Below are 27,416 nucleotides of genomic sequence, written 5' to 3'. Positions count from 1 at the left end.
CCAATTTAGTTTCTACCCCCATTCTGACCCCCTCTATCTGCTGCCCCATTTGTTTAACTTCCCTTTCCGCTTGGTCCCTCATGTCCCTCAATTTGCCTTCCATACTGTTTTCTAACCCCTCTAACCCCTTTTTCATCCCTTCCATTTGATTCTCCTGAACGGCCATTCTGTTTTCTACCCCCATTAACCCCTCCTGTATTTCCCCTAATCTATTGTCTAATCCCTCTATTCTACTCCCTAACCCCCCGATCTGGGCCCCCATGTCCTCCCTCAATTTCTCGCTATTGGACCCCATCCTTTGTTCTAACCGTTGGCTATTGGCCCCCATGTCCTCCCTCAATTTCTCGCTATTGGACCCCATGTCCTCCCTCAATTTCTCGCTATTGGACCCCATGTCCTCCCTCAATTTCTCGCTATTGGACCCCATTTGGCCCTCCAATCGCTCACCCTGAGCATCCATCCGGTTCCCCATTACCCCCAATTGCTCACTCTGCAGTTTGAGGGACGCCTGCATTTGCACCATAAATTGCTCCATGAGGGCCTGCATTTGGGCCATCCCTCCCACTTGTGCAGCGGGTGCGGCCGCCGTAGCTATGTGCGAGGCGCCATTTTGCGCGCCCGCAACCTCGTGCGCGAGGACGCCATTTTGCGACCCTGCCACCTTCACTGCTTCGCTCTCCTCATGTCCCTCAATTTGGTCCTGGATCGACCCTGCCTCACTCTCCTCTACCGGAACCCAGCCGTCTTGATCTGCCATAGCGCGACTTTCAAAATTCGGGTTTTTATTTTTGTAAAACAAAATCAAATTTCGCCGTTAATAATTTCGAGCGCGTGAAGCGCGCTTCGGGTCCGATCTCACTCCTCGACACCAATTGTTACAGACGCGGTTTTAGATGTTAGTTTACCGAGCGGTTTGGTATTACCGCGTCCGAACAGTTACTCCCCGATTAGAACCCTATCCCGCCCGATTCCACTCGAACGTTGGCCGAATCGCACTACGCTAAATCAATGACGGAAAGGACACAACGGCTGGGTTAAATGAAACGACACAAGGGGTACAGTTCTCAAGACCTCTGGAGGAGGATATAATTGGTGATGCAGAAAAGGGGTAGATTACACGGTAAGAGGTAAAGCACAGAAAAGATGGGCACTTAAACACAGTCTTATCTATCCCCGACAGACCACAGACAAACGGGACAAGACTGACTTACACGGGGATTGATGGCAGGGAAGGACAGGCAGTCGATAGCTCAAGGTGCACCTTGGCTCAGGGGCAGAATCAACACGGTCCGGTCCAGAGATGCGGGGAGGTATTTCAGCGCTCGGAGGTGGCGTCTTTCTCTGTCCAAGCTGAGGGCGCATCTGACGTCACCTCCCTCTTCCTGCGCATGCTCAGCGGGGAGTGACACGCCCTCGGCTCGTTGTCTCCGCCCCAGATGGAATCGGTCCGCCGCTTCTATTGGGTGCAGGGGGTTACCGGGCTCCGCCCTTGACGAGGAGCTGACAGCGAGCCCCTGCGTGGTAACCCCGTCGGAGCACATGTTCAATGGCGGCTAACCAAGCCGGAGTGAGGACGCACACTCCCCGCGCCGCCGCCGCTGTTGTTGTTGTTGTTGTTGTTGTACCATGAGGAAGAGCTGCGGGGAGGTATTGGGAGGTCCTAAACTTTCTAACGGTGCCATACAATCACATTCTGGTGCAACGAAGAGTCAGAATTAATGGAAACGAGTCCTTAACTGACATAGACTAAGAATAACTAGCAAGATGTCCTATAGTTGTCTACGTGAGATGCGGTGGACCTGGATGCGACATTTAATGGGGGAAAAAGGGGGAGGTCGGGTCTACAGAGTGTTGTTTACAGAAAATGGGACTAGGGAATGGGGGATTGGGGATAGTTGGGAAGTATTGGGGAAATAGGGGAATATTTACAAGCGGATATGGATGGAGGCCAATCTCATATCCGCAACAATATATATATATAGAGATATAGATATATATATATATATATATATATATATATATATATATATATATACACATATATACAGTGGAACCTTGACTTACGAGTGCACCAACTTACGAGTTTTCCGAGATACGAGCCGTCGCTCGGGCGGTTTATTGCTTTGAGATGCGAGCCGAGATCTGAGTTACGAGCTTACGCCACCCGCCACCAGGTGGGTTCCGGTCACGTGGTTATCTTGCCGTGCAAGTATCTCTGCCGTATATCGCTGCTGTTTTGTTTTCGCATTTTGGTTATTTTGGAGCTTACGCCACCCGCCACCAGGTGGGTTCCGGTCACGTGGTTATCTTGCCGTGCAAGTATCTCTGCCGTATATCGCTGCTGTTTTGTTTTCGCATTTTGGTTATTTTGGAAAATTTTCTTAGTTTTAACCATGGGTCCTAAGAAATTGAGTGCCAAGGGCAGTACTGAGAAGAAGAAGAGGATGATGTGCTTGGATATAAAACACACAATCATCGAAAAACATGAGCGAGGTGTGCGTGTTGTCGACTTGGTGAGGCGGATGTGAAGGCAGCTGAAGATTTTATTATAACTTTTGCCGAACTGATAGAAGCCGAACGATACATCCCCCAGCAAATCTTCAACTGTGACGAGACAGGGCTCTTCTGGAAAAAGATGCCGAGGAGGACGTATATAACGGCAGAGGAGAAGAGCATGCCAGGCCACAACTTGTTCAGAGTGCCGGCGATAGCTCGCCTTCTCTTTGTGGAAGACACGGTGAGATCCTCAACATCCAACAACTAATGGGACGCAAACGGGGCGCCCAGTTTAGCGGTACACACATTGATGAATCACCCTGCCTGTGAAACACCGACATGACAGGTTATAGCTGGGTCGGGATTCAAACCCAGGCTGGACAGTTTAGAGTCAAGTGTGCGTACCTCCAGTCCAGGCCATCCTGCCAACTTGTATGCTGCATACAGGTGAAATATAAAGCGCGAGATATTTTTTATATATACTGTATATTTAAAAAAAAATTGGTGTGGTTTTTGGCGGGCTGGAACGGATTAATAGCATTTCAATGCATTTTAATGGGGAAATTTAATTTGAGAAACGAGCAAATTGAGTTACGAGCTCGGTCACAGAACGAATTAAACTCGTAAGTCAAGGTTCCACTGTATATATATAGGAGCATAAGCTGGATCAGCACGTCGCTGCGTCCTTGGTACGACTCCTCCGCACCATCCCAACACACACCACTGTCTGCTACGGAATGAGGTGTTTTTATGGCGGCCGGAGTGCAAATCCTGCCACCAACCTCCTTGAGAGAAGACCCAGTGAGTTGGTATTCATTTTACTGACCTCTGAAGGATGACAGGTTGAGCCAACCCCACCTGGTATTAATTAAACAGCTGAACGGGATTCGAGCTCAGGACCTTAAGATCCCAAGCCCACCACCCTAACCATTAGGCCAACACCAGTTATAACTCTAAGATAGCCTACTGGTCGTCCAGGTAGGAATTGGAATTTGTTCAGCGTACCAGCCATAACTCACCTATTCATCACAAAAAGACGCCATGGGATCTTTTCTGTCCACCAAGTAATGCCAGCAGATGGAGTGGGCACCAGTTTAACATCTATCTGAGGGATGGCACACACATTGATGAATCACCCTGCCTACGGAACACTAGAGTGACAGTTTATAGCTCAGCTAAGAATGAAACCCAGACTAGACAGTTCAGAGGTGAGTTTGTGTACCTGTAGACTACCCTGACAGCCCTAAGGATAACTCAGAGACATGGTGAGCCATATGATTTCTTCTTGTGTCTACGTATCTTTGTATATTGTGTCTTTGATGACCTTGTTAGCTCGTTCCACGCGTAGCGAGAGACGTTCCACGCGTAGCGGGAGACATTCCACGTGTAGAGAGAGAGACGTTCCATGCGTAGAGAGAGAGACGTTCCACGCGTAGCGGGAGACGTTCCACGCGTAGTGGGAGACGTTCCACGCATAGCGGGAGACGTTCCACGCGTAGCGGGAGACGTTCCACGCGTAGCGGGAGACGTTCCACGCGTAGCGGGAGACGTTCCACGCGTAGCGGGAGACGTTCCACGCGTAGCGGGAGACGTTCCATGCGTAGCGGGAGACGTTCCACGCGTAGCGGGAGACGTTCCATGTGTAGCAGGAGACGTTCCATGTGTAGCGGGAGACGTTCCACGCATAGCGGGAGACGTTCCATGTGTAGCGGGAGACGTTCCACGCGTAGCGGGAGACGTTCCACGCGTAGCGAGAGACGTTCCACGCGTAGCGAGAGACGTTCCACGCGTAGCAGGAGACGTTTAGCGATCACTTCTGTGTCTGTTTGTGCATCTGTCCGTGTCTTAACTTTTTTTACCATTTCAGTTTTGTCATCAAATTTTCAACAAAGGTTAGTTTTGATATGGAGAAGACAAATTTATAATTTGGTCAAAAGGTCAAAGGTCAGCATCACCTAAAATCATCAAATTGACCTAAATGTAAAATTACCATTTCGGTTTTGTCATCAAATTTTCAACAAAGCTTAATTATGATAATATGGAGAAGACAAATTTATAATTTTGTCAAAAGGTCAAAGGTCAGCTTCACCTAAAATCATCAATTTTAATCAAATTGACCTAAATTTCAAATTACCATTTCAGTTTTGTCATCAAATTTTCAACAAAGCTTTATTATGATAATATGAAGACAAATTAATAATTTCGTCTCAAGGTCAAAGGCCAGCATCATCTAAAATCATAAGTGTTAATTATTTTTCATTCAAAACATGGTAGTTGTCTGAAAAAAAAACCGGTCCGAAACAATTGTAGTGGGTCCTTTTCCATCCATGGGAGGGCAATATTACAACAAAGTAGAAGTACGCAGGAAATGTTAAAATTGAGTTCATGACTTGATGCAATTTCAAAGCATCGTATAGATATCAGGGCAAGTGTTGTACATACGTGTTAAATTAACAATGCACTATTGTCCTTAATGCTGATCCTAAGCTTTTCTTACAGGCCACAGATCCAGATTCCGGCGATTTAGGAGAAATTTCATACTCGCTTTACGGTGAAGACAGCAAATCGTGAGTACAAAAGCGAAATTTTAATGTTTGTAATGAGCATTTTGAGATTGTTGGCCTTTAATCTTAGTGAATATTAAATTTTCATTTAAATCTTGATATTTTGAATGTCGCGTCAGGGTGAACACTGAGTGATCTTCATCCGGGACTGTCTAGGTATCATATTCCAGGCACTAAGTAGCCTGGACAAAGCTATTGTCTGAAACTTCAATTTCATCTTGTTAATTATTCTGACATTGAAAGGGGGTAGAAGGAAGCAATATGGTTTGGTGTCTATGATTGTTAGAGCCACCACCTATTCCTGGCCACTTTACATGCCAATTGTGCCCTCTAGCTGCCACATGGCCTCTCATGCGTTGCGGTATCACCTGGATCTCATCCCAGTGCTGCACATGTCACCTTTGGGCTTCGAGAGGTTGAACCCATGCTACTGGTCATCAGAATTCAGCTGCGGTCTTGTTGTGTCAATGCGTACAATCCATACTAGCCTGCCCTACGGTGTAGTTCCCCATGACCTCATCTTCCCTACTGCCACTCTATTCTTCCTTTTTGATGTCTGACTGCTCCCCAAGACATTATTTTATAACAACATGAACAGAAAAGTGGGACTGCCCCTTACTCGATCATCAGTGTGGTAAACTATGATCATCAGTGTGGTAAACCATGAAATCACTCCTCTCGCCTACCCATCTGGGTGTTGTTTATCATCATAGAAAATGTCTGGCAGATGGTGTGCAAGAAACAGAAGTCTGCGCCAAACTCACTTGTCTCAAGATCCTGTTTACCACTGTGAGTCAATAGCCACTACCAAAGGTTGGGGGCTCCTGCAATGTAAGTTATCACCATTCCAACTCTGATTTCTAAAAAATTGGCGATGCTCTTGCAGTTATTGCTCCCAGTAGATGTCTGGGCCTGGACCAGTCCAGGGTGGTATTATTTCAACATTGACTGCTGGCATCACCTTTGGAATCCAAATTGTTTCCCATGAGACCCTTTCAAAGCCTATTGTAAGAGAACAGCAAATGGGATTTGCTACATCTGGGATATAAACCTTTTGTTAACGAACAATAAGATCTAGGCAAAGGACATGAGAAAAGTTTGCAAAATCTTATACAGAAAACACACGTAGTAAATTGTACTGGCAAATACTGTATGTAATCAAAGCAAACTAGAGCGAAGTCGATGGTGCGCCATCGCAAATCCCCATGCTTCCCACCTAAAGCAAAGTTGAAAGATGGCAAAACGTTCCATCAGAAATGACCCAATATCAAATTTTGAGTTGGAAAATCTTCTGTTTTGACCCCTATGACGCAAAGTACCCACACCCTGGGTCATGAACCAGGGGTAAAATGCCAAAAAACGTTACATATTTCATGCGTCCCCCAATGTTGATTGCATGTACAGTTTCATGAAAAATGGTTTAAAATGTGCCCTAATTACATTTTTTGGTATTTAACCTTTTGACCCCACCCAGGGCATATACAAAATACTTAGGGCATATAAATTTGTTTTACATATACAAAGTTTCCAAACTTTAAAGTTTTAAAAGTTTTTTAATTAACAAGCTGAAATTGAAGTTTCAGAAAATAGCTAATTCGACCAGGATACTTAGTGCCTGAAATATGACACCTAGGCATATACATATACACAACGTTTCATTTTAAAATGTGCCCATAATTGGTATTTCACCATCCAGGTGGTGGGGCCAAAAATGACACTGAAATTGCACCTTATTGCCATGTACGTAGTCATTCGAGGTGCGGGACTTCGCCAGTGAGCGCGAGTGACTTGGCTTAAAAAGATTGGTGGCCGGCCAATTGGGAAACGCGCATTTAATCTGCATATGGGGCCGTTCAAAAAATACGTTAACACTATTTTTTAGGGAGGCTCGTAAGGCTTTGATTAAACCTGATAATTTAACATTCGACCTCAACAAAGCCAATGGAAATCTGACGCAACAAAGCCGAACAGTGTATAACCAGCAGAGGCCAAGAGGCCTAATGTGTTAGGCACACCAGAAAACCAATATGGCGGCCCTATCATTTAGTCTTGGTGCTATGGTGGGTGGAGTGAAGCGACAGATGTGGGTCAAGCACAACACCGACAGTGATGACAACAATAACAACACCGCAACGCTCTTGTAGACCTGCGATAGGTTGCAGGTAAAAACATTTTTTGAGACACCCTGTATGTATGGCATAGTACTACCGGTTACACGTCATATTAACCAATCTGTAAATCAGGGGGAATTAACTGTCTGTAGGGATGGGAACTTCGCTTGTACATCAAATTACTCACAATATCCAACCTTCAGCTTGCAAGAATGGTCAACTCAGACCTTGACTGCTGGGCAGCTATACTATTTGCTGGGTCCTTCATTACCCTGCGCTCGCGAAATGAAAAGCAGGGTTCGGTGATCGAACCCTGTGCGTGTGGCATACGCCGTACGTGTCTGCATTAAAAAAAAAAACATTTTCTCGGCAACCGCTGGTCCGATTGACACAAATTTTTTTACCCTAGGAGCGACTCTGCCTCGAGAATGTTTTATTGATAATTATTGCATCATAGGTCACATGGTACAGGTGCCATCTTGGAAAAATCGAAAAACATTGCACCTCTATATCTCCGAAACCATTCAATGGAAAAATTGAAACAAGGCTCATTGTCAAGTACTCCACATGGGGAGTAAGATATGTTAGTGATGATGTCATCGGTACCTTAATTATGATGTCATAATTCAACAAGTACAATGCTTGATCTGATCAGTATGAAAAAAAATTCTCTGCAACTGTTAGTCCGATGGACACTAAATTGTGACCACAGGCATGCCTCCTCCTGTAGAATATGTTAATGATGATTATGACATCATAGGTCACCTGGTACGGGCACCATCTTGGAAAAACTAAAAAATATTTCACCTCTAAATCTTCAAAACCACTCCATGGAAAAAAATTGAAACGTGGCTCATTGTAAAAAAAACTCCGCATGGGGAATAAGTTTTGTTAATGATGATGTCATTGGTGCCTTAATTATGACGTCATAATTCGACAGGGACAACGCTTAGTCTGATCAGTTTGAAATTTATTGAGTGTGATCTACGCAACAATTATATTAGAGAATATAAATTTGTGATGTCGTCGCTCACGTGGTCTGGCAGCCATATTGAATCAAAGAAAAAAAAATCCTTCAAAAACAGAAGAGTTGGCCATAGGCACGCCACCTCGCACCAAGATGAGTATTCACACAGGGTAAATATTCTATGAATACCATCTAGTTTTTGAAAGTGGACCGTCTCAACTGCAACCAGTATTGTGAACTATTTAAATAACAGACTTTTATCTTCTCAATTATTTTCTTGAAGCAAGGCATAACAACTATGGAGTGAGGTCTTTTCTATAAGTATGTTTACGAATTGTTAGCTTTGCTGGGAAAGTCGTTTAAGACAATTACCATACCTTGATCATATGCTTGTACATAACATTGTATAATTATTGTGACTTTGTTGGGTTCTTAAGTTATATTTTCCGGTCTCATGAAGTTCAGTGTCTGTCTGTCTCTCTTTTGTGATCGTAATGTCCGTAAACACAGCTTCCTCATACACCCAAGCAAAGGAACACTGTTCACACAGCCATGGACAAAGTTGGACGCAGACATCAGCACCGAATACCACTTTTTTATCCAGGCCATGGATGGTGGAGGCTTGTTCAGTGTTGCCAGAGTCCTAATCATAGTTACCACCATGAGCGACCATCCATCGACCTGCCCAGGCCGTGTACTCTGGAACGTCATGGCCAATGACGTGCCGCTTCACATCGAGGTAAGCCATTTGTAAAATCTGACAAGGTACAGTATTGCACATCTGAAGTTCCCAGCTTTCTACAAATGCAATCACATATTCTACATAATTTATTTTGGAAAAATCAGGTGCTTTTTTATGTTATAGATGGAATGCATTAATAACGAGAACGCCACTCGTAGAGCTCATAGTCTCACTTCCTGTATTCATTCTGAACAACAAAAAAAAATCATCATTAACTTAACACACTACTATTATGGTCCACTGCGATTATGGCCAATATACCCGTATCATCCATGTGCCATACTAGTACCCGACTGCAAAGCCGCAATGAGCCGGCGAAGCCAAAGCCTCTTGCCACTATTTTACCCATCACGATGACATCAGTAGGTTAGGTAGTTGATAGTAAGTCGGTGTAGGTACCGTACCTGGTAAGACTTGGTAAAAGAGAAGAGCAGATAGTCCTCCCCAATACCTACATACAATAAATGTCACAAGAAGCTTAAGGAAGTAACTATACGATGTGCTAGCTTAAGGCCTATTTTAAGAAATTTTAACTGGGCTTAACATACGTTTTCACAGTATGTGTGTCGTATTCTAACTTCAGTCGCTGTCAGGGCTGGTTCTCTCCGGGCACTGCAGCTTCCTCCTCCAGAAGAAGTTAGCTTGCAGTAAGATCAGTGCCGACAGATCAGACGATAGCGCCGTTTCAATGGCAATGTGTGACTGTCGACGTCGTTAATCAAACCGAGCTTTCTTTCTTTATGTAAACCGCTTATACCGTATTTCTGGCCGTGAAAAACTATCCCCGACGGCCACGAGATTTCTAAAAAATAATTCTTCGTCAATTTTAGAATATTTGACGCCATTTTCACCCTCCGAAATGCGTAATAAGCTTTTTAAAAATATTTTTTCAAATGCTCGAATCTCATTGGTTCCGGTGTTTGGTGACGATTTTCGTTGAAGATAACGAGGTTGGTATATTAATTACAAATTAGAGGTTCATTAGATTGTGAATCAAAGAACGACGGGTGAAACAAACTCCGATTGAACTTTTTCGCAATAGTTTTATGCAAACTTCCGCATCCGGTCGATGGCGGCCTCCATTGCGTGATTTGGTTTTAGAAATATTTTTTCAAATGCTCGAATCTCATTGGTTCCAGTGTTCGGTGATGCTTTTCGTTGAAGATAACCAGGCCCGTGCGGGCCGAGGTTGGTCTTAAAGTATTTTAATAACACATTAGAGGTGCATAAGAATGTGAATCAAACAAAGACGGGTGAAAGAAACTCCTATTGAAAGTTTTCAATTTGTTATGCATACTTCCGCATCCGCAAGATGGCGGCCTCCATTGCGCTTCGGAATTCTCAAGCCAAGGCATAATCTGGTTTTCGACATAATACGTACGCGTTTATTGACAACACCGGCTTCGCCGGCTATTATGTCATATAGTTTTTTGGCATAGTTATGACGTCTTAAGTTTAATTCTTCACTCACATCTCATCATAGATCAGAATGTGAAATTTCTGATTTTTTGGAAAAGCATTTCAATTCAAGCATTTATGGCTTCACCGATGACATCATCGTTATCACGCTACATGCCCCATGAGGAGTTGATGACATGTGCCAAGTTTTAACTTTTCTTGTTCAGCAGTTTCAGAGAAAATGATGTCCATTTTTTTCCTTTAATCCGATATGGCTGCCATACCATGTAACCTATTATGTCAGAGTTATCAAAAAATATTCTCCCTGTGGAGTCGCTTCTATGTTAAAAGGTTCACATCGATCGGACAAGCGGTTGCAGCGAAAAACATTTTAAAGCGAAACTATATGGACACGGACATACAGACACATGCAAACAAACACGGGCGCTGCAATAGTCTCGCATCCCCTTTGGTGCAAGACGAACTAGAATGGAAGTCGGTTGAGCGCATATCTCCACCAGGCTGAATAGTTTACGTTTTGTATCTCACTGGTAGGCTGGATCTGCATCCGGACCTCCACCAAAATCCAATCGGCTAGTTCTCGTCACCTAACCAAGTCGTCCACCTAGTTTTGTCATAACCCATCCATAACCTTTTGAGATATCGTCATATCTATATATATATAAAACACAGTGTGTGTGTGTGTGTGTGTGTGTGTGTGTGTGTGTGTGTGTGTGTGTGTGTGTGTGTGTGTGTGTGTAATGTTACCGATAGACTCCTAAACGGAGAGGCTTACGTGCTTGATATTTGACATAGACATGGCCATTGAGCGTGGGACGAACATGGCCGAACTCAAAATATTTGACGATCCATATTTTTTATTCATATTTACCTCAGCGCATTTCAGCGCACGGAATCAACGGAATCAGCGCAGGTGGGCGCTGATTCGCTCAGAGCGATCACGTGATGACGCTATGACGCTATGAACGCTATGAAAAAAAAAATCGCTATGACGCTATGAAACGCTATGACCGTTTATGACGCTATGAAAAAAAAAATCGCTATGATGCTATGAAACGCTATGACGCTATGAACGATATGACGCTATGAACACTATGACGCTATGAAAAAAAAATCGCTATGACGCTATGAAAAAAAAAATCACTCGCTTTGCCAAGGGGCTCGCTCCCCCCCGCCCCCGCCCCGTTTCCCTCCCCTCCGCCGCCCGGCAATGCCGGGTACTTCTGCTAGTATATATATATGTATATATATGTGTATATATATATATATATATATATATATATATATATATATATATAATTATATATATATATATATAATATATAATTATGTAATTTTTGACCCAATCGCTCAATGGTGAAGAATCACTTTTAAAATTTCGTATCTGGATCCAGAACTTCACCAAAATCGAATCAATTAGTCCTTGTCTCAAACCCACCATGCCCACAAAGTTTCTTCTAAACCTGTCCATAACTTTTTGAGATATCCTGCTCACACACAGATGGATAAATAGACAAACAGGGATGAAAACATAACCTCCATCTACCTTCGGTGGCAGAGGTAAATAAAAATGTGTGCATCAGACTTAGGTACTGTTCATTTATTTATGTGTACGCATGTGGAGAGGGGTGATGATGACAAAATTAAAACTGAGAAAAGTAAGAGAAAGAAGAATGAGAGAAATTTGGGAAGAGGAGAGAAATAAGTTTAGGAAGAGATCAGAGTGGAAGGAAGAGAAAGATGTAGCAAATTGAGGCTAGGAATAGGCAAAACATGTCCGTTATTTTATAAATAAATAGCACAGTATACTTGTGTGGGAATGCACACATAATGAGTAGGTCTGATTTTAAAGATGTATTGAAGAATCATCAAGGATATTTTTCAGTAAAACACTGTGGACATGTCTCCGAATGACCTCTTCATTTACCTGGTGTTACCCAGGCCAAGGATGGAGAGATGCCGTGGCCCGACAACCTGGTACAGCAATCGCTTGTCCAGGTAGAGCCTCTCAACATGTTTGAGCGAAACGGCTCCATGGGTCAACTGTACCTGCAGCCTCGGGAGTGCAAGTTAAAGACCTCGCAGAACTTCAATTACAACCAGCGATGCAACTGGACACAGCTGGTACGAGCACATGACTGCGGATTGCTAGTTTTCACCTGCACAATGTTGATCACCTTCAAAGTCTTCGACAAGGTGAGTTTCCCACATCTTGGAATGATTGCCTAGTGATTTGATGTTTGGGGTGATCGTGGTAGAGCTAGCTCATATTGTGCAGTACAGGTTCAAATTCACTTCATTTCCAGTGAAACAGAAACTAATTTTCCAGGGACAGCATTCCAAAGTCCAAGAAGTGCTTCCATAACAGAAAAGAGTTTATTTAACAATACCAGAAAAAGGTTCAGTCTGATGTTTGAGGAAAGTCCTGATAACCAAAATAGTCTAGACATGTGTGCCAACTTAGATCATCAGCAGAGCCGCACAATCTATGCCAGACATGTGGATGTTGTAGAGGCCTAGCCACACATATCGGAAACCATTACTAATGTCTCATTAAATGTTGTCTCAAGTCAAGATGCTTTGGTGGTCAAGTTTCAGATTGTATGTTGCTTCAAATTTCCTGTGTTGTCTTCCAGAAGACCCACATTAACACCTTCCTGATGAGTCTCAAGCAGGAGTCCTGGACTCTGGTGACCATTTTCTTGGGAATAGTAGCCGGTCTGGTAGCCTTGATTGCAGCAATTTCTACAGTCTCTTACTGGCGCAGCGTCAAGCGCGCCCGTGTTCATGCGGGGAGCTGTCAACGTTTGATTATCAGGTCTGTCTGCCGGGATCCACCCTCATCCAAGATTCTTCAACAAATGGAGGAAGGTTGTGCCACATACCGATTGCAGTAGTCAAGGGGGTGTAGCGTTATGTTTCTACGTCACAATGCCCCTTGCTCTAACTAATTGTGCATCTTCCTTGACAGAGCTACACTTCCTGTAATTGATAAAACATGTGGAATAGAGGAGAATAAAATGCCTTTAGCAAACTTCCAAATCCACAGACAAAGCTCAACATGTGGATGCTTATGATGCTTTAAGTTATACCTGGTGTCTGTGTGTGCATGTTACCTTATTTTCCAGACATCTAATGAAAGGTCAGAAGCAGATTTCATGAAGAACGTTCGCAACAACCCAATGCGTACACTAGGCGGCATAGGTGCACTTCTGGTCTTCCTCGTTCCCTTTGCACTTTTGATCTCCTCGCTAACCTTTTGTCGGAACAAGTGCTCAAAGCGCATTGCGCCAGTTCGCCTCATCATAATCACGAGGCCCAAGGACCCAACACCACACTACATCCGATGCCTGCAAAGGGTTCTTGGTAAACCGCTCAATAAGCGAAGAGCACGCACCAGGTTTGAGCATCTGCCACGACGACCACATTGGAATAATGCCCGAGTTCCTCTTCCCGACCACAATACCATTCGTAACATCTGCCGCCTCCCTGGGCCTCCTCCTCCAATTCCTCCACCTCCTCTACCACCACCACCTCCAGCACAACTAACTACAACAATGCCCATCTTGCCTAGACATCAGAATGGTCATGCTGGAGAAATTAAGTACAAGATCACTTCATCTTCATGGCAGGTTCAAGAGAAAGAAAGATTTGATAGTGCGGACCACAAAAACTCAGCAGTCATTACCGAGTTGAAAGAACGTTTCAAGAACGTGAAGCAGAAATGAAACTTATAAAACAGTTATCACCCTAAGATCCACCACGTCATTCTACATGATGCAAAAGCTGAAGAAAGGCATAAATTGAACTGTCATTATATAATTGTTTCCCCTCGACAGGGGGGTAGGGGGTGGGGGGGGGCGAGATCTGTTGCTTTTCTTGTTTCTTACTTTCCAACATAAACAATTGCACACCAATCCTTCATTTCTGCGTCAATTCTATTCAAAATATGGGTGGAAGAGCCCTGGTCCGATACACCCAGATCCTTTTTTTATGTTTTTGATTTGGACCCCCATTCCAATTTTAAAGGGTCAAAGTTGAAACATTAAAATCACAAGTTTTGCAATTCCCTTGTATTTGAGTCAATGGAGATGAGAGTTTGCACATGGATGCTGTCAAATAGCCCCAAACTAATGGGGGAAAACTTTGGACGAAAAGTGTTTTATCAATCATACAGATGTCAAAGGTCAAGTCAATAAAAAGTACGTTTTTTGCCCTACCTCTTTATTTAAGCTAATCCAGATAGGAATCAGCCAAACAAAGCCTTACCATGGTCCTGACAGAGCGAAGTAGACAGACAATAATTTGTTGCTTTTCTTTAAATTCCATAATTGATCAAAGGTCAAAATGGGGCACCAAATTAATATTCCTGGTCTACCCAGCATTCGTATTTCGACATTTGTATTTTGATCTGAAGAAGACTTGGCACAAAAGGACCTTCCCACAGCCCCTCAGACTAAAGCAGGAAGACTGTGGTTCGGTGTCTTGTTTTATATTATGTCCACAAAAAGCTAAACACGGCTATCATACATTTTCTAACTCACGTGACCCTAGCCTTCCTAAAAATTACAAATAGCCTTGCTCCTTCGGACTGATACCGACCAACTCCATTGGCTCATAGCCTATAATAAGGATTAACACATTACATTCGTTTTTATGGGTCACCGGAGGCATTATGTTTTCAGGTTGTCCGTCCGTCTGTCAGTCCGTGATAGGTTTTCGTTACCGCGATAACTTGAGAACGGCTTAAGGGATCTTAGTCAAACTTGGTGCAGGTATGTATAATGTGGTAAAGTTGAACTGATTAAATTTTGAGGTCCCGAGGTCAAAGGCCAAAGGTCAGAGGTCATGTTAGATAAAAATCCTGTTACCGCGATAACTTGTGAACCAGTAATGGGATTGTGACCAAATTTGGTACAATTATGTAGAATGGTGTAAATATTAACTGATTAGATTTTTGGGGTCAAGAGATCAAAGGTCAATGGTCAAAGTCTGTAATAGGTCTATAACTTGAGAACGCCTGAAGTGATCCAATTCAAACGTGGTACAAGTATGTATAATGATGTAAAGATTAACCGATTAGATTTTGGGGTCAAGAGGTCGAAGGTCAAAGTCTGTTATAGGTCGATAACTTGAGAATGCCTGAAGTGATCTAATTCAAATGTGGTACAGGTATGTATAATTATGTAAAGATTAAATGATTAGAATTTGGGGTCAAGAGGTCAAAGTTCGAAGTCTGTAATAGGTCTATAACTTGATAATGGCTGAAGTGATCTAATTTAAACTTGGACAGATATGTATAATGATGTAAAGATTAGCTGATTAGATTTTGGGGTCCCATAGTCAAAGGCCAAAGGTCAGAGGTCATGTCAGGTAACAATGTGATAACTTGTTAACAGCTGAATGGATTCAAATTAAAACTTGGTACAGGTATATATAATGATGTAAACATGAACTGATGTACATTTTGGGGGCAAGAGGTCAAAGGTCAGATGTCATGTCAGGTAAAAATGTGACAACTTGAGAACACCTGAATGGATTTAAATTAAACTTGGTACAAGTATTATAATGATGTAATAATGTGGGCGGAGGCATATTGGTCGACATCATGACGTCGAAGAGTGTCGTTTTAGTTCATGCCTTTTTTTGTCCTTCATGATGTCTTTAAAAACTACGGTTCCTGTTTGTAATGATTTTCTATTTTGATTCACTGCCAGAGAGGCAGATAAAGTAAAATAATTACCTTACTACTCTCTGCGCATGTGCGATCGGGACAAATTCAGAGACAAAGTACAGTAAAACAGAAAACTTGTCTTTCTATTCATTTTCCAATTCGTGTTCACAATATAACATTCGATTTAAATAAGTTGTTCCTCGATCATAAACTGATAAGACAGACAGACGGGTGGACATAAATCAATTGCTTAACCCTACTTTACTCATGGCTGTTTTTCCATAATTTGAAAAGTGAATGGTAAACTTATCAAATGCAGTAGCCACTGTAAACAGAAGACAGACGAATGCACAGACCGACACCACAGTTCACAATATATTATAATAATAATAATAATAATAATAATAATAATCTATCTATAATTCCAGTAATCTCTGTGTGTTTGTTTGTACGTTTGTACGTTTGTACGTTTGTACGTTTGTACGTTTGTACGTTTGTTTGTTTGTCTGTGACCGCTGTTTCTCGACAACCACGGGTCCGATATACTTTTAACTTGCCAGGTATATTGCTGGGGACCCGAGGATGTGCCTTTTCAAGGTTTCATATTAATCGGACAATTACTTACCGAGCTATGTCCAAAAAACGATTCAACCAATCAGAGAGCAGCGAACTATCGCGTGTGCCGAACGTGGCGGACACACTCTGCCTCGGATGGCACATTTGAGAGCGTATTCATTTATTTCACGTTTGCAAACTATGTTGGCGCTATGTTGGCGTTAAACTATGTTTTAAAACTAATAAAAACCATTTCATGTAAATAGAGGGGGGAGGGATTGTCACTGTACTCGCACGAGCAGATGGCGGAAGTGCCTGACCGCCAAGTGAAGTCCGAGCAACTCGCGGTCGAAGGTACTGTAACGGCGTTCGGGCGGGCGAGGCTGCCGGCTAAAGAACGCCAGCGGTTGCCAAGCTCCGTTTTAAAACTAATTAAAACCCCGGGGGGATTGTCACTGTACTCGCAAGCCGTTCGCCGTTCGCTTTGGCGTTGCGAATGGACCAAAACATTTCATGGACGAAACCATTTCATGTAAAGCGTTCGCCGTTCGCTTTGGCGTTGCGAATGGACCAAAACATTTCATGGACCAAACCATTTCATGTAAATAGAGGGGGGGATATAATTTTAGATATAGATATAGTACGGGCATGCCCTAGTAATAATAACTAGAACTGCCACTTTAAAACTGCTGGCAGTGATGACCGGTTTACTCGCACCCACTTTTGATGCAACCCCACTGTTGATACAACCCCACTGTTGATACAACCCCACTTTTGATACAACCCCACTTGTGATACAACCCCACTTTCATTGGACATGCTTTGACACAACCCCCTTGGATACAACCCCGACACACACACACACACACACACACACACACACACACACACACACACACACACACACACACACACACACACACATCCCCCCTACCCCCTCCCACACACACACCTACACCCCTCCCCCACATGCACACCCCTCCAAACACACACACACACACACACACACACACACACACACACACACACACACACACACACACACACACCTACCCACACCCACACATCCCTCCCCCCCCCCCCCCACACACATCCCTCCCCCCACACACATCCCTCCCCCCACACACACACACACACATCCCTCCCCCCACACACACACACACATCCCCCCTACACACACACACAACACACACACACACACACACACACACACACACACACACACACACACACACACACACACACACACCAAGCCCCACCCCCACACACACACACATCCCCCCTACACACACACACACACACCCCACCCCCAACACACACACACAAACACGCGCACACCCCTCCCCCCACGCGCACACACACATCCCCCCTACACACACACACACACACACACACACACACACACACACACACACACACACACACACACACACACATACACACACACACATCCCCCCTGCCCCCACCTACACACACACGTCCCACCACCCCCACAAACACACACATCCCCCCTACACACACACACACACACCCCACCCCCAACACACACACACACATATCCACACACACACACACCCCACCCCCAACATACACACACACACACACACACATCCATACACACACACACAAACACGCGCACACCCCTCCCCCCACACACATATCCAGACAAGCGCGCATCCCCCTCCCCCCAACCCCAAGACACATCCCACACACACATCCCCCGACACACACCCCCATGCCCCCCCCACACACACATCCCCCCACACACACAAATCCCCACACACACACACATTCCCCCTACCCCCCACCCACATACACACACATACATACACACACACAAACACATGCACACATCCTCCCACCCCCACCACACACACACACACACACACACACACACACACACACACACACACACACACACACACACACACACACACACATATATCCCCCCACCCCCAACACACACACACACACACACACACACACACACACACACACACACACACACACACACACACACATACATATATCCCCCCACCCCTAACACACACACATGCACACATCCCCCCCACCCCCAACACACACACAAACACACACATATCCCCCACCCCTAACACACACACAAACACATGCACACACCCCCCACCCCCCCCAACCCTAACACACATGCACACACAAACACCCCCACACCCCTCCACACATACACCCCTCCACACACACACATATCCACCCGCCCCCTCACACCCACACACACACACACACACGCACATCCACACATCCACACACACACACACACGCACACATCTCCCCACCCCACTTCCAACACACACACACACCCCTCCACACATACACACACACACACACACACATATATCCCCCCACCCCTAACACACACACATGCACACATCCCCCCCACCCCCAACACACACACACAAACACATGCACACATCCCCCCACCCCCCCCAACCCTAACACAAATGCACACACACAAACACCCCCACACCCCTCCCCCCACACGCACACCCCTCCAAACACACACACACACACACACACACACACACACATCCATCCCCCCCTCCACACACACACACCCCTCCCCCCCTCCACACACACACACATCCCTCCCCCCACACACACACACACATCCCTCCACCCCCACACACACACACACACACACATCCCTCCACCCCAACACACACACACACATCCCCCCTACACACACACAAGCTTATTTTTCAAGATATGCAGGTTGCAAGGTCAGACATAGATATGGTGGCGGCCATCTTGGATTTTGACGTGGCGACCCAATTTTCGATAGCGTTCTTCCTTGTGCCTAGATACACCCACGCACCAAATTAGAAGTTGCTACTTCGCTTATTTTTCAAGATATGCAGGTTGCAAGGTCAGACATATATATGGTGGCGGCCATCTTGGATTTTGACGTGGCGACCCAATTTTCGATAGCGTTCTTCCTTGTGCCTAGATACACCCACACACCAAATTAGAAGTTGCTACTTCGCTTATTTTTCAAGATATGCAGGTTGCAAGGTTCAGACATACATGGTGGCGGCCATCTTGGATTTTGCCGTGGCGACCCAATTTTCAATAGCTGGCGCATGCGCAGATGGGTTGCACTGCGATGCCACTGAAAAGCGACTGAGAAAACCGCGCATGCGCAGATCGCGGACATGATTCATTTCGATTTCTATCTTTATTTAATTTCCGAAAAGACGTCTGCATTCGAAAATCGCGTGATGACGTCACGACGTAAATGCATTTCTTCATATAACTTCAGATCGGCTGGATGGATTGTGACGAAATAAACGGCATCGTGTAGGGCATTTATTTGTGCAAATTTGAAGACCAATTACGACCATGACAGCCATTTCCTTCTCGCACAGCACCTTACGTAATATGTGGATGGATGTTTGCATATGCGCAAATGGGCCACTGTATTTTCGTGTATTACGTACGCGCCTTGATGGGCTTACTTTCAGTGAAATACGATCGAGTTAAAAATAGTCAGAATTTGAGCAAATCTGTTTCATTCGTTTGTTAATATGCCTCATCTATTGACAAATCTGCGATTATAATTTTTTTTGAAGTTCAAATGACCGCGGGAGATCGCGTTATCGTGAGCACGTTCTGGAAAGACAAAATGGTGTGTTTCTTCTTCTTTCAACAATAAAGACTTATAGCTTCGCGACCGTACATCCAATCATCTTGAAATTTTGCACACTTGTTACTCTGCATGACTTCTACTACAGTATGAAGTTTCACGTCGATCAATAAAGCGATTCAAGAGATATCCATTTAAAAAAAAAAATTTCGTTTAATTAACGATATCTGCCAAACCACGTGACCTATCGCAAATTCTAAAATGACATTTTAGTAGACTGACATGCTGAACAGATCTGTGAATTTTCTCCTCGATTGGATCAAAAATGAGGGAGGAGCTAGGTTTTAAAGGTTTATGCTTTAAAACGTCATAACTCTGAAACCATGTGTCGGATGATGTTGTGCTCGCTGACTTTTTTGTTCGTCATGAGTATGCGATGCCGCTTGCAAAGTTTGGCCTCGATCTGTTCAGCCGTTGCAGAGAAAAAGCGGTTTTCGTGTTTTCAAGAAAAACAATATGGCTGCCGAACCACGTGACCTACGACGTCACAAATTTATATTCTCTAATATAATTGTTGCGTAGATCACACTCAATAAATTTCAAACTGATCAGACTAAGCGTTGTCCCTGTCGAATTATGAAGCGGTCACCGCCTGAAGCGGTGAGGGCACTGAGGTGCCCCTCCGACACCTGCCTCCAGCGGCTACTCCGAAGCAGGGGACTCCGGGTTTGGGGACGTCGTACCCGGTAGTTTCCGAACCTGTGCTGGCAGGGTAATTCGCCACACTGACCGCTACGGATGGACCGACTGACCTGTAATAATGATAATGGATTTATTTCATACAGCGCTTTCCAGGAAGCCCTGAAGACGCTTTGACAGAGTGCGAAACATAAAACAATTGCGCAAAGACAAGAATCAATAGGAATATTTATTTGACACCCCAATAATGATATAATGACTTCCTCTACCCATTAATGCTGACGCGTGCTCGCTTCCTGCCTAGTGGCAGCATAGTTCTAACGGCGGGGAGAATGTGGTGAAAATGTACCAAAGTTGAACCCAGGTGTGATGCTCACTTAAACCGCTGGGCGGTGTCTATAAGACCTCGGACGTCCGCGACTCGAGGCCACTCCTGCGACTTTATACAATGACATGTAGAATTGAATGGTACGTACCCACTTATATTCTAGGCTTGCTTGCATTGACTGATATATCCAATCTTTCTCATATGATGCCTTGATCCTGACATATATATATATATATTGCATGGTGTATTTTACAGGATGATGTAAAGATATTATTGAGATTAAACCTATCTATGGGACGAGTTGTGGATTTGGTTGATTTTCACAACAAGCACCAATGGCCCGGAACTGTTCTACGTTGGTCAGGAATGATGTGTAGGCATCTGTTTTGTCACCACTTGTCCCAGGGCTCTGCAAGGGACACTTCAAGGGTTCAGCAGTGTCCCGCTGGCAAATCACTCAGTGATCCCAGTTTAGCTCCATGTTGAGTCACACACTGAAAAGATACAAGCATATTGGAATATTAAGAACCCAGTTTCTGTGTATAGTTCCATAAATACTTTGCTGGAACTCGTTGTAGGTCTACTGGTAGTGTTGCCATATTCAAAATCCTATTCAGTGTGTTCAGTGGCCTAAAAAAAACCAACATTTTCCAACCAATCTGGTCTTCTTATGACTACCAGGACTCGAGAAAAGCTATATTTTGTCATCGATGTCGGCCATCTTGAATTTTGACGTTTTACATGAAATTTTTTTTTAACTCCGGAGGGCTCCGAGGCTAACATCAATTAGTAGGCCCTAAGGGAGCCTCAGGCCAAATATTGTGCTTTTATCCGCCCGGTAACGGTAATCTTTAAATATAGCACTAAGCCACCTGACTACTTAGCCAATCATTTTTTTTTTTATTATTATTATTATTTTTTTGGATACTGAATACAGCTCGTGAAAGAGCTGACATTTACTATGTCATTTACTATCATGAAACATGGAAATTTTGTTTTTTGGGAGATGTTTTGGAGGGAACTGCAAATTCCTCTTCCACATTTATAAATGACTCCCAATGTGTGCATGCACCAAGCATGACACACACACACGCACACACACACACACACACACACACACACACACACACACACACACACACACACACAATGAGATACATATAGGCAATGGACTGAAACTAAAGGTAAACAAAGAGACACATACCTTATCAAGGCAGACATAGATAAACACACGTGGATCGAGGTTATAAACGCAGACATTGATGGAAGTAAATGTAATTTCGGCCGTAATATATCAGAATTTATAAAGGCAAACATAGAGAGACGTACCTGGAAAAAATACCTTTTTAAAGATAAACATAGATGGATTGATCTGAATCGTCTTTGTAAATGACATTGACAGACATACCAATACTGAACTTTGAAAAGGACATTAAGTAAATTTTTATGAAGGCCAACATAGACAGACGTACTTTAAACGAACTTTATAAAGAAAAACATCAACAGACACACCTGAATCACACTTTATTCAAAGGTGAAACCTTCATCTCCTTCAAGAATAAAAACACATGCAAAACAAGGTCTTTTGTTCAAAGTAAACAATGTGGACAAACCACACTGGTTATAGAGGAAAGGGGGTTTCCATGACGTTATCACATTATCTTGGTGTTGGCTTCACGGTTAAGGTGGCTGGCTTGAGATCTCAGGGTCCTGATTTGAAGCCCCTGTAATACCGTTGAATTAACACCAGGTGGGTTGACTCAGCCTGTCACCCTTCAGAGATCAGGAACGAGTACCAGCTTACTGTGATGAAATGCGCCATTCGTGTATCCTGCGTCGAAGTGGGGATTGTGTCCAGGATTGTGCCCAATAGTCTATAAACTGCTTCTGCAGCCCAATGTATCTGAGGATGCTAAAACGAGTGGTCAATCACATTACTGAGAGTCAGTAACTAAAATCTGCTATGATTGATGATCTGATTAGCAGGGTTGCTGGCAGGGTGGCAAAAAGCTGGCAGGGTTGCCAAGACTGGAGACTGGATGTATGCACATTCACTCTAAGCTGTCAAGCCTGGGTTTGAATCCCGACCCAGCTATAAAATGCCAATCTGGTGTTTCACAGGCAATGTGATGATGATGATGATTTCACAGGCAAGGTGGGTGTCCTGTTAACGAAGAAAAGGTACTCGTGCCCCATCCTCGACAATCTACATGGAGCTCAGTCTCTTCTGTCAAAGCAGTTTCTTGGCTCACGTTACAATCCTGGACGCGTTGCCACTCCAACACAAGAGACTCGAGTGAGTGTGCAGGGATTGGTAATTTGTCCAGAGTGCCGGTGATAACTCTTCATGAAGGACATCGTGAGATCTTTAGAATACAACTAATGCCAGCAGACGAGACGGCCAGCTTAACGTCCATCCGACGGGACATATGATAAATCGTCGTGTCTACAAAACACCAGGATGGCAGTTTATAGCTGGGTTGAGATTTGAACCCAGGATTGACAGCTCAGAAGCGAGTGTGCGTACCTTTCGGCTTCCAGGTACAAAATTACTCGTATATTTATCGATAGATGAACAGGTATAAACCAAAATAAATAAACAAACATACCAAGATTGTGAGTCTTGGAGACAAGAAGGAGTAATGGAGTATCAGAGTTCTTGTACGGTATCGAACGGCTTGCAGGAAGTGTTGTGGCTAAACCGTATGATGTAGAGTTACTTAACACTGTGAGGTGTTGTGACGTGGATGTAAACAAAGGCGCTCCTCCTCCTCCTCCTCCTCCTCCTCCTCCTCCTCATACTGCATTACAAAATACCCCTTTTACCCTTTTTAAGAATGTTCAGGGGTCTCGTTTTCCTATTATCTTTACCTACGTTTAAACAGCCTTTTTTAAAGTTCTCTTTCGTATGAATGTAAATTAACGTATACAGGGTCCTAAATCTCCATAGGACAACACAGAATCAAACGCCTGGTCACGTGTTCCTGTCCGACCTCAAACAAGGGAACCAGGCCATTTGGCCCATTATGGCCGAAACAAGGGGACGAGGAGTCAATTTGACCATTATGGGTGAAACAAGGGGACGAGGAGTCAATTTGACCATTTTGGCAGAAACAAGGGGACGAGGAGTCAATTTGACCATTATTGGAGAATCAAGGGGACGAGGAGTCAATTTGACCATTATGGCAGAAAAAAGGGGACGAAGAGTCAATTTGACCATTATGGGAGAATGAAGGGGGCGAGGAGTCAATTTGACCATTATGGCAGAAACAAGGGGACGAGGAGTCAATTTGACCATTATGGCAGAAACAATAGGACGAGGAATCAATTTGACCATTATGGCAGAAACAAGGGGACGAGGAGTCAATTTGACCATTATGGCAGAAACAAGGGGACGAGGAGTCAATTTGACCATTATGGCAGAAATAATGGGACGCGGAGTTAATTTGACCATTATGGCAGAAACAAGGGGACGAGGAGTCAATTTGACCATTATGGCAGAAAAAAGGGGACGAGGAGTCAATTTCACCATTATGGGAGAATCAAGGGGGCACGGACTCAATTTGACCATTATGGCAGAAATAATGGGACGCAGAGTCAATTTGACCATTATGGCAGAAACAATAGGACGAGGAGTCAATTTGACCATTATGGCAGAAATAATGGGACGCGGATTTAATTTGACCATTATGGCAGAAACAAGGGGACAAGGAGTCAATTTGACCATTATGGCAGAAAAAAGGGGACGAGGAGTCAATTTCACCATTATGGGAGAATCAAGGGGGCACGGACTCAATTTGACCATTATGGCAGAAATAATGGGACGCAGAGTCAATTTGACCATTATGGCAGAAACAATAGGACGAGGAGTCAATTTGACCATTATGGCAGAAAAAAGGGGATGAGGAGTCAATTTGACCATTATGGCAGAAACAATAGGAAGAGGAATCAATTTTACCATTATGGCAGAAACAAGGGGACGAGGAGTCTTTTTGACCATTATGGCAGAAACAAGGGGACGAGGAGTCAATTTGACCATTATGGCAGAAATAATGGGATGCAGAGTCAATTTGACCATTATGGCAGAAACAAGGGGACGAGGAGTCAATTTGACCATTATGACAGAAGCAAGGTAACGAGGTCATTTGTCCTTTTATGGCCGAAACACTGATACAGGTATTCTTGCGCTTTCAGAGACGGTCATGATACCACCGCCTATAACTTGGCTGGTCACCCCAAGACGATTTTCAATGCTGCTATAAAAGATCACTGATGAGGCAGATGTCACATCTTTACCTCCGCCACCTAATGTTGATGGAGGTTATGTTTCACCCCTGTCTGTCTGTCTGTCCGTTTGTGAACAAGATATCTCAAAAAGTTGTGGACGGATTCGGACGAAATTTGGCAGAGATGTAGCGTATGTGACAAGGACGAAATGATTAAACTTTTGTAAAGATTTGGATCCAGCTCCTAGAATTTTTAAAGTGATTCTTCACAATTGGGAGATAGGGCCAAAAACGATACATAGAAGGATATCTCAAAAGGTTATGGATTGATTTGGATGAAACTTGTTGGACAGGTTGTGTGTGTGATAAGGAAGAATAGATTCGATTTTGGTGAAGATCCGGAACCTTCTGTCTGTCTGTCAGTCGGCCATAATTTTTTTAAGTGATTCTTCACCATTGAGTGATATGGCCAACCAGGCGGAGGTATGCTCTCTACTGAGTGCCATTTTAGTTACTCATTGAATGAACATACGGACATATGAGACCATTCAGTCGGTAAGCCCTGGGAGGGCGAAACACACACTACAACATTGTAATAATGCTCTGCAAATATTAACAGACTCGGTATAACAAAAAAACATATCCAAACAAGAAAGAGCAATCAGAGATTGCAGACACTCGCCAGGACGTATTTTCAGTGGTTTTAAGGCTTGTGTTAAAACAAATATGGCGGCCGAACCACGTGACCAATGACGTCGTGTTTTTTTTCTACACCAATTCATCCCTAGATGATGCTCAAGAAATTTCATCTTGATCGGATGAAATTTTGTACTTGTCGAATTATGACGTCATAAAAGAGGGACCTATGACATCATCATTAACATATTTTATTCCCCATGGAGAGTTCTTTACAATGAGCCATGTCTCAATTTTTTTATATGCAGCGCTTTCGGAGATATGGAGATGCAAAGTTTTTTGTTATTTCACAAGATGGCGGCCATACCACGTGACATATGACGTCATATTTATAGCCGGCGAAGCCGGTGTTGTGAAAACGCGTACGTATTAGGTTGAAAAGCCAGATTTTGCTGGATCCCTTGAGAATTTCGAAGCTTTGACGCACCAAATCGCACAATGGAGGCCGCCATCTTGCGGATGCGGAAGTATGCATAAACAATTGCAAAAAGTTCAATAGGAGTTTGTTTCACCCGTCTTTGTTTGATTCACAATCTTATGCACCTCTAATTTGTAATTAAAATACTTTAAGACCAACCTCATTCCCCGGGCCCACATGGGCCCTGGTTATCTTCAACGAAAATCGTCACCAAACACTGGAACCAATGAGATTCGAGCATTTGAAAAAATATTTCAAAAACCAAATCGCTCCATGGAGGCCGCCATATTCCAGATGCGGAAGTATGCATAAAAAAATTGCGAAAAAGTTCAATAGGAGTTTGTTTCACCCGTGTTTTTTTGATTCACAATCTTATGACTTGTTCACAAACCTCTAATTCACAAACCTCTAATTTGTAATTAAAATACTTTAAGACCAACCTCGTTCCCCGGGCCCGCATGGGCCCTGGTTATCTTCAACGAAAATCGTCACCAAACACCACAACCAATGAGATTCGAGCATTTGAAAAAATATTTAAAAAAAGCTTATTACCGGTACCGCGTTTCGGAGGCTGAAAACGGCATCAAATATTCTAAAATTGGCGAAGAATTATTTTTTAGAAATTTCGTGGCCGTAGGGGATAGTTTTTCACGGCCGGAAATATCCGAAGTTGAGACGGAATTCGCCGAATTAATCAAGAAGGAAATTTTATAAATTTTAATCTCATCCAGAATGCAAATGGTGTCATTTTGAACTAGGTATGGTACCTACTACACCTACCTAACCCCAACTACCTAACCTACTGATGCCATAGTGATGGGTAAAATAGTGGCAAGGGGCTTTGGCTTCGCCGGCTCATTGCGGCTTTGCAGTCGGGTACTAGTACCCGGCGAAGCCAGTGT

At 43.8% G+C, this 27,416-nt stretch overlaps 1 protein-coding gene across 1 annotated transcript in view; it reads left to right on the top strand.

Moving 5' to 3' along the window:
- Window positions 1-14,027, top strand: part of CDHR1 (cadherin related family member 1) — a 45,814-nt gene extending 31,787 nt beyond the window's left edge. The window contains 6 exon segments of the mRNA XM_078784002.1: window positions 4,996-5,063; window positions 8,649-8,877; window positions 12,241-12,495; window positions 12,936-13,117; window positions 13,271-13,283; window positions 13,428-14,027. Of these exon segments, the coding sequence (XP_078640128.1) occupies window positions 4,996-5,063; window positions 8,649-8,877; window positions 12,241-12,495; window positions 12,936-13,117; window positions 13,271-13,283; window positions 13,428-14,027 (1,347 nt within the window).
- The last annotated feature ends 13,389 nt before the right edge of the window (window positions 14,028-27,416 follow it).

The sequence above is a fragment of the Myxine glutinosa genome, chromosome 8 (genome assembly GCF_964187855.1).
Source record: "Myxine glutinosa chromosome 8, kmMyxGlut1.1, whole genome shotgun sequence".
In the NCBI taxonomy this organism is placed as follows: domain Eukaryota; kingdom Metazoa; phylum Chordata; class Myxini; order Myxiniformes; family Myxinidae; genus Myxine; species Myxine glutinosa.
Note: the sequence above shows the minus strand (reverse complement) of the source record. Positions and strands in the feature narration are given on the sequence as shown.